Genomic DNA, 15,573 nt, shown 5'->3' with positions numbered 1-15,573 from the left:
GATTTTATTCTATGCATTTCTTTGTTAACTGCAAACTCCAGTCATGTGACCTGCGCGACACGTACTACGACTACGGCTATTACTAAAGCTACTACTACTGCTAGTATTGCTGCTACTAATATTGTTCCTACTACTCCTACCAACATATCACGATGTTCACAGACAGCTCCACTGTAAAAATAGAAGAGTGACATAATTACACACTTTATTCCATATATATATATATATATATATATATATATATATATATATATATATATATATATATATATATATATAAAGAAATGTATACCTAAGGGCTCGTTTTTCCGTGTTTTAACACAATATTAATGAGATATAACAGAGAGTAATGCCAAGGAATGTACAGGGGAAGTTATTAGAACCAATGGAACGTAAATTAGAAGAAAGAAAAGTGGATGAAAAAATAACCAGCCGTGAGCAGGAATCGAACCTACTACCTTCGAATAACGCGTTCGATGCTCGCGTTATTCGAAGGTCGTGGGTTCGATTTCTTCTCACGGCTGGTTATTATTTCATCCACTTTTCTTTCTTCTAATTTACGTTCCATTGGTTCTAATAACTTCCCCTGTACATTCCTTGGCATTACTGTCTGTTATATCTCATATATATATATATATATATATATATATATATATATATATATATATATATATATATAGATATATATATATATATATATATATATATATATATATATATATATATATATGTGTGTGTGTGTGTGTGTGTGTGTGTGTGTGTGTGTGTGTGTGTGTGTGTGTGTGTGTGTGTGTGCATTCATGCGCCGTGGCATCTAACTTTACATCTTAATAGACGCCTGCACCGCTGCAGCCTCCTTATCTCCGGCAGCGGTAGTTTCGAAATGTCGGGGGCCAGACTGCTTTGGAACCGCTGTCTCCGTGGTTGCGCGTATCTTGACGCCAAACTTCAAGGCAAACCACAACTTGACTTCCCTCGTTCAAGTTCACCTCCCTTTTCTTTGTTTTTATTCTCCTCTTGCGCTTTTCGGTCAACTTTTTTCACGACGAGAGCTCGGAACGGACATTAAACCCGAGACACAGGTGGTCGCTGTGTCCTCATGTCGCTACAACTATGAAGCTGTTAGCTGGTCTCGACGACGACGTCACTCGCGCCTCAACGTCGTTATGGTTTTTTTTCGTCATCCCTCCATTGGGACTAAAAAAAAAAGGGGGGGGGGGGGACTATTACTACTGCAACTTACTACCAAAGCCAATAACATACTACTACTACTACTACAATTAGACTACTACCAATGCTACCACCGTAGGTCGGCAAATTCATTCATCAGTCGATTCAATCACACCCATATCAAGCCGTTAGTGTAAGCCTGAGTAAATTCGGTTGAGTAGTGTCTTGGTGCTTTTAAGCCCGAGTGAGTTCGGCAGACAAAAGTTTAGTTAGTCTGAGTCTTGATGAGTCTATTTTAGGAAAATGTGGGCATCCGAGGGATCATTGAGCGAGCGAGCGAGTGAGTGAGTGAGTGAGTGAGTAAGTGATGAAGTGAATGAGTGAACAGTGCGGGTGAATGAAGTGACTGAGTGAGTTTTACATGCCTTTCCCAACCCCTGGCTGCCCCTACCACCACTACATTACTACTACTACTACTACACGGTACTACATGGTACTTGTGGAACTTCTACTACTAGGACGGCCACAGGACAGGGTATATACAGACAAAGAAAGTTGCACTGTATACATATAAAAGACGCCTGAGCAATGACCTACTTAATAATTGTGAGCTGTCGTCCACTGGCAAAATATGCTATGACGAAGCTGTCTTAGTGGACACTGTGTATATGTGTCCCAGTCGTTCACTGAATGAGGTTCCCGGAATAAGGGCGATAGGAGGAGCCCAGCGGGAGGGCCTAAGGGAAGGGGACTCCGTGATCAAACGAATAAAGTTTGTTACCTGAAGATTCAGTAAACGAAACTCACGGGATGTTTTACACATTCGTCTAAGGTGATCTCAAAGGCATTTATTTATTTTGTTATATACTTCTTTGCACATGTCTCGATCAGTCGTTCTCTGTAGTCATTTTTGATCTCATGTGCCACTGGTGTTACTTCGACGAAGATAACGGAGTCCGGCATTGTGACATGGTCGCAAAAGTATAAAAAACTATTTGCTGTGATACTAATCTGCGAATTGCCACTGCCACAATTTCCAAAGTAAACTTCGTTTTCTCGTGTAGCAGCGCGCCGCCAAAGTGACACTTTGTGAGCGTAATTGCACTCGCTCGAACAACACTCAAGTTGCCGTGTGTGACAACGGTATAGCAACTGAAAAGACGAAATAAAATGTCTGAACACATATCTCTCACCTATAGGCACGGGTGGTCACCTATAGGTGACCACCCGTGCCGGATTGAGAAATGTTGCCTCTTGCCTGGGCCTGCGCAGTTTGGTTTCAGTGCCCACCTTCATTTCCGCCCCTCTGCGCCCTTGCAGTTGAACCGGCCTTTCCCTCTTTTATTTGTGAAAGTCCCGTTTTACAACACAGTCTTATAACAACACCTTACAACACAGTCTATGATGAACTAGCTGAGTTTGAAGTACATTGCGCGTTTCACCCTTGTCGAAGCCTGGCCACTGCCGCCGGGAATCTAACCCGGTACTTCAATCTTGGTAGCAACGTGCTATAGCCACAGTGCTGGGAGATTCACGTTAGGCTCAGAAGATTTCTTTATCCCATGCCAGAATCTAAGCACGTGGAAAGTTTCTGGTGAAATCGGTGGCAATTCACACGACCAAGGGCTATAGGCGGACACCTGGTGGTGCTGGCGTGGTGTAGGCAGATTGCGCACAATGTTTACCACGTGTGTGCCATTAAAGGAATCTCTTCTCCCGGGCTTTTGTCCTGTTTGTGTAGCCCTTATCAGGTATGCAGAAGGTGTAGCACGAAAACCTAACGCACCAAAGTGGATGTAGCAAAAACGTTGCCTTGGTGACCAAAGTGAGAATTGAGTAAACAAGTAAAAAGGTACTCGGAGGCGGTGAGAAGTCACGAAACGCTGCGATGTCAAATGGGAGGCCCAGGGGACGCTTCGACCTGGGTTGCGTTCATTTTGTGTCGCCGCCAGAGTTCGCCACCAGCCGCGTGATGGTTAGTGCCGTGCGTGGGACGCGTATGCACCTCTGATGTGTCGGACAGAAACTAAAATAAAAACAAGGACGCACAAGACGCGAAAGGAAAGAACACGGATCGGCGCAGCACGGAATATGCATTTGCGCTATTTACACGCCGTCTTCATCTTTCGCTTAACTTTCTTACCTCGGTAGCACTTTCTGTCTTCTCTTTTGTAGTCCATTCCAAAGCTGTACCTTTTCTCTTTTTTTTTGTTGCTTTTCAGGCTTTTTAGGTGCTTTCTTTACACCAGTTATATTTAGGTCTACTCCTCTTATGTTCTTCTCCACTTTTTTCTTCTAGCAATCTTCATTTATTGCTATATTATTGCAATGGCGCTAAAGAGCTCGTTTGGCAGACATTTCGGCGTCGGCGTCGTTGGTTTTGAGCGAAAAATCATCATTTCATGCGTGACTGAAAAAATCGAGAACGATGCAAATAAGATAAACGATAAACAAATTCTGGCTCCGAGTGGGGATTGAAACTGCGTCATTTGCGTGGCGAGCGAATGTTCTGCCACACCGCCACGCCTCTGCTGGTGAGTACAGTGAAAAGTGTTTGTATATGTCGTGAAACAAACTTTCGTGCTTTACAAACAAACGCGTTCTGTATACATGTTTTTCAATACAACATAAAGTACTGCAGTAATAATGCCTGCTACAAGCTTCTATTGAAATCGGGCATCAGAACATGCCATAATCATGATGACATCGTGGTTTAAAGCCGGTAACCCTCTGCATATGGTACACACTCTATATACTGCGCCTGTTTCCTGAAGGCCATCTAGTGGGTGCATAGCCAGTTCGAAAAGGGTTGCTGCGCACTAAAGACAGGGTATCGCTATCCCGTTAAAGACGAAGCTTAGAGATGCCCTAATTTTATTTTGCCTATTTATTTAGGTTCGTTCATATTTCTGGAATTTCTTCTTTGTTACTTCGTTGCGTTTTTTTCCTCCTGCTCGCTTTCTTTCACTCAAACAATTTCTTTCTTTCCTATGTTTTTTTACAGTTTTTCTGCATTGCATCTTTTTTATATATTTATTTCTATTTTCACTTCAACCTATTGTTTTCTTTCTTATATAATTTTTGTACCTTCTTTTAACTTCTTTATCCAATCCGCTTTCAATTTTTTCTAACGTTGCATTTCTTTGTTCTTCGTTTGCTATTTGCCATATATGTTGCTCTTTGTATTTCTGGCTAGATTCCATGTCTATGCACGTCTCCTATTTCTCTTTGAGCTTCTTATTGGTTTTCCTTATTCCTTGAAAACTGCAGCATTTTAATAATTAGAAGGCCAAATATTTGCTGCATTTTTCAACTGCGCGTGTGAGAACGGTACCGGGGGCTTCAATGCGGGTGCACACATTCCTACACCCACTTCAAGTTATGCAGGTACACGCAGAGTAGTTTTCATGGCAACCTCGTTGTTATGCATTGAGCCCTCCGGTATAAATAAACGAATATCCGCACAGTAACCTACAAATAACAAAGTTTTTTATGCATTTTGTTAAAGCATCGGCGTAAAGCCAACGAAGTTTGAGAGATTAAAAACATGAATGTTTGGACGCGTGGATGAAATGCTCTTTTAGTGCTCAATGTAAATCGACAAAAAGCGTCAGTGACGATGGGATTTGTTAACTTTGCCCTGAAATAGTTGGACCGGAAGTAACAGACTCAAGGAAAGAACGACAAAACTTCCTGCAAAGCGTAATAGATGTAAAGCACCTTAGAAGGCTGGCTTGTCCGCGTCTCCTGTCGTCATGGTGTGTCATGTAGCCATGGTCCATCAAAAAAAACGGGTATCGCCGTAGTGAATAAAACCCACTACTCGCCACCGGTCAGGTAAAAATGAAGATGGCAACACTTAGCCCATCAAACTATGCCAGTAGACCTGAAACCTTCTTCCCTACATGACGTAGAGAACTGCAACTGGGCGAGTAGGGAACTAACACCTTAGAGTAAGTTGGTGGAGCGAAAACAGCCTTCCCTGCCTTGCCCGGTTTCAGGCTTCGTACCGCAAGTCCGTCATCAAAGAAATCTCTCTAAAGACACCGCATGCTTCGCACTTCTCCGATTTTTTTCTTGTTTTTTTTTCTGAAGGATTTGAGACAGGGGGGGGGGGGGGGGGGGGGCACATCTGGGTATATACAGAGAAGTTCTGCGCCCACCTTCATTACACGCGCAGAGCAACTTTCCACTATTCGCAAGCCTTGCTTTCATGGACGAATAGTACCTTCCTGCTAGCTCTAGTCTGTCTCTAGAAACGATTCTTTGTTGGGAAGGTTCTGTAACTTACCGTTCGTGAACAAGCCCTTCAGAGAACGGCCCTCATATAACCTAAGCAGGCGCCGTTGGCTTTAGAGAGTCTTCACTGTAGCATAGAAGCGAAAGTAAGAACAAGTTGGGCAAAAACGCAAGGAAGCCAGGCAGCTCGCATAACTGATGGTGGCAATTAAAAGCTCGGCTCCCCGCTGCGACCAACGAGATCTCGTGGAGGCTTGCGACTGCATGACGGGCTGCAACGCTAATGCTGTTGCTTGCGCGTGGCTTCGCAGGAACGCACGCTTTAGATTAACTAGTTTGGGCGACGAGAGAGTTTGGCTCCGCTCATCCCCCGAGATTTTGTGCCGCTCGCCTTGTTGCTCTATCGCACAGCTAGACAGTCGGGGGAGACAGGTGATTAGAGAAGTGAGTTGGTGAGTGAGTGAGTGAGTGAGTGAGTGAGTGAGTGAGTGAGTGAGTGAGTTAACGAGCCCCACTGCTTTCTTTACATTCCACTAGATTACATTTTTCATTTCAGAGTAGAGGGCACGAGCGGAAAAACCTCGAAATAGCTTGACAGGAGTCAAGCGTTGGGCAGTCGCAGTACACAAAATTTTTACAATAAAATATACAAAAGAAACGAATTGAAAAACATTAATTTCATGAAGAGAGTCATCAGAGTTAAAACAAAATAGCCACTCGGATTACTTCATGAAGGTCACTGCAAATAACTGCATGTCTGAACTTGGCAGTCTCTTGAAGCTCGTGGTTACGAAAATCAGTTTAAGGGGTTATCATAACAGAAAAAGATAATGCAAAGATTCGAAACATTTCGTTGTAAATACAGAACACTTACATGCTAAATGCGACAACTTATAAGTAAAGGAACCAATGTTCAGGATTTTCGCGAAACCTCGCGCCAACTCAAGTTGACTTTACGCATACTCTTTCATATAAGCTGTGGCTATAGCATGGTGTATACCAAACTGAAGTCATTCCTCTCAAACGTTGTCATGTTCCTAAACTACTTTCCTTTGGCTTGTCCTGAATCCTGCAACAAGGTACGATTGATGACAAAAAAAAGTGTACTGATCTTGGAGGCGATTGAGTTCAGAATAGCACCAGAGTTATTCCCGTGACTTGACTTGCCATGTTTACTTGCATAGCGTTGGCAAGCGCCAGCACTGCCCCATTACTGGATGTGTTGTACAATTTATATATACTGGGTAATTGTGCTAATATTAGCAAGTTTCAGCTAAAGTTGTGTATTAGACGCATAGAATTTCATAATTATTGTGTGAAACTCTATGATCACAGGCTCTTCGCTGTTATAACACCACCACTGGACTCATTTGGCCTCATTCAAGTGATCGAGTTGACTGCCAGTTGTATTAAGGAGTTTCTTTCAACGTAATCTTGAGCAAATCTAAAAACGGGAATTTTTTTCATCGGTATACACAGTGCTACTGAAGACGAGGACTGAAGTTTAAGAAAACTTAGAGCACGCTTGGGCCTCGCCTTCTAGAGTAGATGACCCAATCGGGCACCGGACACGTCGCTTTCACAACTTTTAGCCTGGCTTCTTTTCTCGCTGCATACCTGAACGGTGACGTAAAAATGAACGATTGTGCGCATAACATTGGTCGTTTCGGACTGTTAACGCCTACCGAAGACACAGTGAATAAGTACCTACTACGCCATGATTATTCCTTTGGCGAATCAGTGAAGGGCCCACTATGTGGCTGTAGAGCAACGCAGATGCTCACTTTGGTGATGCTTTTGCAGCTGATGATGATTAAATATGTCTGAGCGCTTAGTGATGGGTGGGCCTTTAAAACACTCGCTCGTTGCGCAATTGTCACCTGGCGCGAATGTGCGCTTCTGCTACGCAATACTGCATGCGTTAAGGGAACGCCTCTCACTGCATGATTCTCATGTAGTGTCTTTTCCAAAGAAGTTTCGAGGGAAATGACGTAGATCTGTGAAGGAACACCTGCTTTCCGCGCAGAAGGTTTGCGTTCGAATCTCACGAGAACCAAAAGGTTTGATTACGTTATTTGAGTCGTCCATTGCTTTTTTTTCGTCCGAGACAACGCTGATTTCGGGCTCATGACTAACGACGTCGACACCAGTGTCTTAGTGACAGCAACTCTTTGACGTTATTGCGTTAAAAGCGCACTATAGAGACGACACAAAGAAGGGCACAAGCGCGCACAAATCTCTGTGTGGCCGTGCGTGCACTCTTTGCGCCTTTGTTAATGACTCGTTTAAGTTTCTGTTTGAATATCTAGCCTCATCGAAGCGAACATGTATCCAATCTACTATGCTCATTATGTGAATCACCGTGATCTTCCATAATTATTTATTTACACCTCAGTTTTATTTAAGAGGCAGTGCGGACTATACAGGCTTGAAGTAACCATTGTATTTGAACCTGTAGTCACAATATCTCGCAGGTTGTCGCTGCTGATGTCAGCTTACCATGGTTTACAGAGCTTTGGTATTTTTTGTGCGTTAAAGTTGATCGTAATGTTCTTATGTGGACGTCTAATGAGAACTAACAGGCAATGATGACAAGAGACGTACTGGGGGCATTATTACTACGAATTGTAAACTGTGAATGTGAAGGAAGAACAGTGTACGAAAAGAACTCGCCGCTGCAGGGACCAAACTTGCGGCCTAATGCTTGTGACTATTTGTTCCAAAAATATATTAATAATAATGGTTGGGGTATAACATCCCGAAACCACTATATGATTATGAGTAACGCTGTAGTGGAGAGCTTTGCATATTTTGACAACCTGGAGTTGAATGATTGATTGATTTGATTGATTTGTGGGATTTAACGTCCCGAAACCGCCATATGATTATGAGAGATACCATAGTGGAGGGCTCCAGAAATTTTGACCAACTGGTGTTCTTTAACGTGCACCCAAGTCTGAGCACACGGGCCTACAACATTTCCGCCTCCACCGGAAATGCAACCGCCGCTACCGGGATTCCATCCCGCGACCTGCGGGTTAGCAGCCGAGTACCTTAGCCACTAGACCACCACGGCGGGGCAACCTGGAGTTGTTCAGCGTGAACCTAAATATAAGTACATGGCCCTCAAGCATTTTGATATGAACCAAAAATGTAGTCACCGCCCCAAATATTATATCGCTTAGCTCTCGAACAGCTCTAAAAATGGTTGCCTTGCTATTGAAAAACCGTTTGAGCAAAGTTAAACTTGTATTAGTATTCGATTCGTGTCGTCGGTATTCGACACGTATTGAGATTTGGTTCTACAACTTACTATTCGCGCACTGCTACTAGGCATTCAATCGGCAATCCGCGGGACGGAGGCGCCGGGCACTCCCTCTGTGCGACGAAAGTAGACTCAGCGGTGCCCCACCGCGAATGCCGCGCCTCCTGACGGCCCGTCCCACTTTTTGCATCTGCGTCCGCTAGCTCGCTCGCACGGCGCATGCGCGGAGGGGCCGAGCTCCCCAAATGCAGTCAACGTTCGATGCCCGCACGCCGCCGAGAGTCGAGAGAAAGGAAGAGTGAGATGCGGGTAATACTGGAGGGATGCGCTCACTCTCTCACCCCCACCTATCGTGACTCTCCCCTCTCTCTCGCCTTTGCCGCACCTGATCGTGAAGTTTCATTAATAAGCGGGTGCGCGGCCAAAGTGGCCAGCCGCAAAGCAGCAAGCCTCGCCAGATGCGAGGACGCCTCCGAAGCTCGTTCGGGCAGGCAGGCGTTTTGCGCACCCTCTCTTCCTCCCCTCTCTTCTCCCCCGTGGAGAGGTGGGAGAGAGGCTCCCGTCAACAGATGGTCGGTCCAATCTATTACGACCTCCTCGCGCCGTCTTCTTTCTCTTCTAAATTGCCCAATAAAGGGAGTTGGCCGAAGGAAGGCTTCCAGGCAGCGCAACGCTGTTTGTGTTAGACGGTTGTCGACCTCCGGCTTGTCGCTCGAGTTGTCCAGTTTGCCTCCCTCATGTTTGCTTGCTTCCCTGATTCGTTCGTTCTTTCTTTTCCTTTCCCTGAGTTCTTTCCTCTTTTTGTATTCTTCCTGGATCGTATGCCTACCTGCCTCCTTCATTCCATCCTTACTTTGTTTTCTTCTTTGCCATGTTTTCTTTCTTGCTTAATTCCTGACTTGACTGTTTCTTTCCTTTTTCTTATATATGTCTCACCCTTCCACTTTCCGATCGTTGCTGTATTATACATTCATTTATTCATTATTTATTCATTCATTCAGCCATCCTCACTGAAAGCTGAGTGACCTAGGCATAGGCAACTGACCTAACTATTCCAACTATGTTTCACATTTGATGTTACAGTAACTTGGTTGTTCCTTACATATAAATTGTTATTCGGTGTATGCTCACTCTGTATTGATCCACAAATAGAGCTTAACAGTTTGCTGAAACCAATAAATGTTAATAAATAATGTACTTCGTTTCTTTCTCCTTCGCAGCGGGCAAAACGGATATGCATTGTGTGATGATCGACTACTTTCCAAAGGAAGAGTACAGTCCTGATCCCAACGACTCAACAATGGCAATACCTTGTGAGTGCACGCCTCTACTGTCCAACTTCCCTCGCTTTGCCGCGCATGCGGCCTACGGTTTATCTCAGTCGTCAGTGCAAATATCAGAACAATGAGGCTGTCTGTAAACGCTAACAGGGTTCCATTTACATTCGTTTAATACGGAATATTTTAGCGTGCGTTTTGTGACGACGCCTAACATGTCATAATTACGGGAAAGTAATGTATACATCACTAGTTAGTCTCGTCTAGTTAACGCAATATCCAGTTAATTTGTTTCTATAATCATTGTTCAAAAAGCTTTTGTTATTTATTTTATTATTAACTCAGATATCACATAATTCCTATTATCGTATTATTAGTCTTCGGTAATGAACTCTCATAAAATACGTTTTCTACCTAACTTCATCCAATTATTTATACACAAAGTGAATTTGCTTTCATGGACAAATAGTACCTTCCTGCTAGCTTCAGTAGGCCACTAGAAACGATTTTTTGTTTCTGTCCTGCCCACGGCAAGTTATCTTTTCACCCACTTTTCTTTCTTCTAATTTACATTACAATTGGCCTAATAACTTTCGCTATACCTTCGTTGGCATTATTGTCTGTTAGATCTCATTATTATTGTGTAAACACGAAAAACGAGCCCTTAAGTATACACTTGTTTCCCTTATATATATATATATATATATATATATATATATATATATATATATATATATATATATATATATATATATATATATATATATATATATATATATATATATATATATATATATATATATATATATATATATATATATATATAAGCTAAGAGACGTAAATGGCCATTTGTAAGCTTGTACAATTGTTGAAAACACTGCGCTAATAATATGTTATTCGCCGCCAATAAACGCTTCATAGTCTGCATACACCGAATTTTTTAGACGGCTTGCCCTCATAAAGAGTCTTACTGCAGCAAAGCACGCTTTACGAAGCAGATTGTCTACTTTTGATGTTGCCGTAAGAATATCTCTGAATAATTTTTTGCCTGCTGGTGAAGTGTTTCTTTAGAAGTATGAAAAGCCGCAAAACCAAATTGGTCTATTATAAGATACAAAAATAAAGTATGCAATATTTTGGAATTCAGATCTTTGGCCAGCTGCACAAGTTCTTCGAAATGTTTTGCTTCTTACGTATTCGCTGTGATGCCAATACATGTATCACAAACTTCTGTCACAACAGCAAAACATATTTGTCGAATCAGCCAACAGATACAGAGAGCGAGAAGAATGAATGCTCCATATTCTGCCACTGACATCTTGGCAACACAAGCCTAATGTAAGATTCAGTGGTGAACACTGGGTGTCCCGTCGTCTGTATTTCTAAACATGCATCTAGCTTTCTTTTCGTGATTGGCAGCCACTAGCCATTCAATTCACTGTGCTGAACAAACGTGGTCATACGGAGTGTCGAGACGGAGTATCACGTGTAAGCGTTGTCTTGTCGGGTCACGTCGAGTGGGTGTGCTGCCGTGTTCGTCCTTGCAGACGCGGTGAAGCGTGCCTCGGCCTTCATCCTGATCAGCGCCCTGGTGCTGGTGGTGGGGGAGCTTCTGTGCTTCCTCGGCCACCTGTTTCGGCGCGGACGGGTGCTCACCTTCGCAGGAGGCATCGCCTTCATACTCTCCGGTCAGTTGTCATTCTACGACGATGGCGATTCGACTAGTGCTGACCGCGAAACGCGAAAACGACCTCATGCATAGAGATTCGCTCGTGCTCACTGGTGTTCTTGCGTATCAAGCAGATTACTGGAATTCAGCTAGCCATGAGAACAACTATGGCTACCATGTAATTAACCAGCAATGTTTGAAAGTGCGTATGCTTGTACGTGTTAGTCATTTGTCCGCGTCGTTTTTTTTTGTCCTTGTTCATAAAGTTCGCAAAATATGTGAACAGCAATGTTTATTAAATTGACAGTTGGACGGAAACCTGTCTAATCAAGAACAGATACAAAGACACGAACAAAACGCTGACTGTGATTAAAAGCAAATAAAAGCACGACCAATCGGCCCCCGTTCGCGAGTTTCGTTCACAAAACTTGTGAACAAGGGTTCTGCACGTGGACTGAAACGTTGTGCTTTTATTTGCTTTCAATCGTGGTTAGTGTGTTACTTTGTCTTCAGCAATGTTTATTGCACACAAAGATCAGACCTATATGTCACACTATAAGGATAATTTATGGAGCTTTAAGATGCAAAACCACTACATTAATATGAACGACTTCACTGTGAAGAGCTCCGAAAATTTCGACCACGTGGCGTTCTTTAACGTGCAGCCTAAGCAAATGGGTCTTGGACATTTTGCCTCCATGAAAATGCTAGTGCCACGACTGCTATTTGATTCTGTGTCCTTCGGGTCAGTAGTTGAGCACAAAAACCATCAGGACTAATATACAATGCTACACTACACACACACCTTCATGCGATCTTTAATCGTAGCCACACCGCCTTCGCATGTGCTCGCGATTGCGTTGTGCCATAACATTGTCCGCAGGCTTGTGATTCCAGTCACAGGCATAGCCTAAAGCAGTTGCTTTGCGAGTATAGCAGCCATTTGGGACCCATCGATCTGTAATTATAGTTGAAGGAGTAAGTGAGCCCTAAATATAAAGGAGCCATTGCGCGTAGCCTTCCACAGCTGTGAATCGTATGTGCCTCAAACTGAATACCTTCCTGGTTTATGCCCTTTTGAGCTTATTGATTACTTTTGTGCCTTAAATTGTTGCTCTGGATTGACGAACACGAATATATGGGTCAAGGTGACCACAAACAGGGCTATAGAAACCGTTCATTTAGACATTTCAAGAATGATGTCTCGGAAAGAGGCAGGTTGTCGAGGCGTGCCAACAAAGCTCAGAGGTACTGTGTTTGAACGCTGTATTAGGAGCACTGACATAAAATATGTTCAATGGTTTTGTCAGTGCCGCAATGGTCACATGTGGTGCTGTCTGTCCGTCCGATGCGGCAAGCAATGACATTCGTAAAAGCCTCTCCAAGCCACATGCGACAATGAACCGCCGTCTCAGGTCAGAGAATAGAAAGTCGTAGGAACCTATTCCATTATCAAGAAGCGACGCAGCAGCAAAGGTTGATACACTCGCGCTGGATGTCGCAAAGTTTATGTGGAACCCGCCGGGTTTTCTCCAACACTCTCTTCACCACCTGTTCATTTATTTAGACAGTTACTCACCGTGTCAACGCCTTCCCGACCGCAGGAAAGAAAAGCTCTCGGGCCGATTGTCTCAACGAGACAAAGTAAAACACACATCACCATATAGCGATGAAGACGATGTGTCTGCGAGGACGAAGCCTATTTGGCATGTTGAAACAAGATGATGCTTGTCGACAACAGCGTTCATGTGGTCCTGGGAGTTATCGTGAACACAACCATAGGTAAACACACGACACTTTGTACACGTGAATCTCGTTTTGTCCGGCTGACGCTCACGCGCTGCTGGTTATTCATATATCGCTGCCCAATGTGTAAGAAAGAAACCACGTGAAAGATTCAGGTGTCCAGGGGCATCAGTCTGTTGACATTTGTCGCAAGACAGACGATAAGCTTCGGGAGCCGCCTACACGCATCTCTTCAGCGTAGGTAGCGGAACGCAGAACGAAAAAAGCGCGTCACGCATTTAATATTCAACAGAGGTCTGCGTGCTTCCCACACGCATGACGACACGGGTAGCCTAGGCTGACCAAACATTACTGGGAAAGTTGTTGAGAATTTGTCAGCACCTGTGCCCCGTGAGCCTAAACATTCGAGAGAAGTTGGAGAAGGTATTTAAATGGAAAACATAAGCAAAAAGAACACTTGCAGGATGCCTTCGCTTCACATTCCAGAGCAATACGAGGCAGCGTTGACGCACCCCGTTCGCATGGCCGTCTCAATCGCCAGCCCCACTTCTTTTCTTCGTGTACTTCTCAACCGTGCTGCGAAACGTCGCACGTGTTATTAATGGTCCAGTAATTAAAGTAATATTAGCTGTAAACACCAACATTCTGTGTTACGTATATGCTTCATGCAAGGAAAAATACTTCAACATGGGGTGTCTGCAAAGACAACGTTTTGACATATGGAATTGTCTTCTCCGAAACTGAAACTGCCAACCTATGCATGTGCACATTTTGTACCTTCTTCCACAACCTAAAAGAAAGGAGAGGTAAAACATGTCACTTCGACTTCTCTCATTTCAATTCCGCACTTGCCTTTTCTTACTCATTTGTTTGGGTTGAAGTAGAAGGTACCAGACAAGCACATTCCAAGGTAGCCACCAAAAAACGTCCGATTGTCAACACGTTGGCCTCGGCTACACCCGGTGTTCAAGAATTACCCATTTCTAAGTGCTTGGTGCGACTCTCACTTGTTACTAAACCATCGCAGGGCTCATGATCCTGGTGGGCATGGTGATCTACATCTCGACCTTCAAGGCCGAGGTGGGCTCCAAACTGCGGCCCAAGTCTTCCTTCCAGGAGCCCCTGTTCACATACAGCTACGGATACTCGTTCCTGCTTGCTGTCACGGGCCTCATGTCGTGCGAGCTGGCGGGCACTTTCTCCATCTTCCTCTGCATCCAGCGCTACCAGCAGCAGCTCAGGAAGAAGCTCGACCGGCTCAAGCCCGTCGACCACCTGCCGGGCTGCCGGCGCTACCAGCAGCCCCTGCAGCGACACGCCTCGTCGGCGAGTCAGCGTCTGCTGCCGCACTCGTCTTCCCCGCCTGCCTCGGCCGCCGGCAGGAGCACGTCGGCCCGACGGCACCACTCGTACCACCAGCAGCACACGGGCTCCGAGCCCGGATCGCTGGCCTTCGAGCCGCCGTCGCCTCCGGGCGGATCTTCTAGGCTTCACCACCACCATCACCACGGTGGCGGTGGCAGACCGCGCCTGCCGGCGTCGGAGTCGATGAGGGACCTGTCGTACTACAACTTCCCGCCTTTCTCGAGGGACACCACCTGCAACACCGTCTCCACCACGGCCGACAACTTGACGCGCGAGTACTCGCGCGAGTTCTCCTTTGAGACGCTACGCCGGACCACGCCGGTCTGAGGTCGCCTGCTCTGTAGGGTGTGGCTCCTTGCACTCGGCGTAGCTACTCGGAGGTGTAGCTACTTACCATCGTCGTTGACATCGATGATGACTCAGCAATCACTCACTCGCTCTACGCTGGAGACGCAGCGCCGAGTGAAGCTCAGCCGTGAAAGATCCTCGTTCGCTTGCTCCGCGTATTGCAAATAATTATAGACGTTCGTGTATAGGGAAAACCCTATTACCGTGTGCTAGCAGAGAAGGAGTAAAAGAGAGAGAGTCGAGGCCGAGTACCAGTGATAGTGATTTCAGCGGACGAGTTTTCCTGAGAAATCCATGAAATGATCACACTAAGAATCCACCCTCAGCTCAGACGACACTGTTAGTTTTGCGATTGTAGTAGCATGCTGCGCGCAGAATGCGTTCAGGGTGAAGCTGTTTGGCGATCAAGAATTGTCTGCGCTTAGCTGTGGAAGTGTAGAGAGTGCGATTGCTTCGGAAGAGAGCTGGTAGCTGCGTTCAAGAGTCCCGTTGGG

The 15,573-nt window shown here is 44.9% G+C and overlaps 1 protein-coding gene across 1 annotated transcript in view; it reads left to right on the top strand.

Annotated features, from left to right (window-relative positions):
* LOC119179441 (voltage-dependent calcium channel gamma-7 subunit) overlaps positions 1–15,336 on the top strand; it is a 48,311-nt gene extending 32,975 nt beyond the window's left edge. Inside the window, exons 2-4 of the mRNA XM_075868023.1 lie at positions 9,895–9,987; positions 11,499–11,639; positions 14,394–15,336. Coding sequence (XP_075724138.1) covers positions 9,895–9,987; positions 11,499–11,639; positions 14,394–15,058 — 899 coding nt within the window. The 3' untranslated portion in view covers positions 15,059–15,336. The remainder of the gene's footprint in view (positions 1–9,894; positions 9,988–11,498; positions 11,640–14,393) is intronic.
* The last annotated feature ends 237 nt before the right edge of the window (positions 15,337–15,573 follow it).

This window comes from Rhipicephalus microplus, chromosome 7 (assembly GCF_043290135.1).
Source record: "Rhipicephalus microplus isolate Deutch F79 chromosome 7, USDA_Rmic, whole genome shotgun sequence".
In the NCBI taxonomy this organism is placed as follows: Eukaryota; Metazoa; Arthropoda; class Arachnida; order Ixodida; family Ixodidae; genus Rhipicephalus; species Rhipicephalus microplus.
The sequence above is the reverse complement of the archived record's forward strand: the minus strand, read 5'-3'. Positions and strand labels throughout refer to the sequence as shown.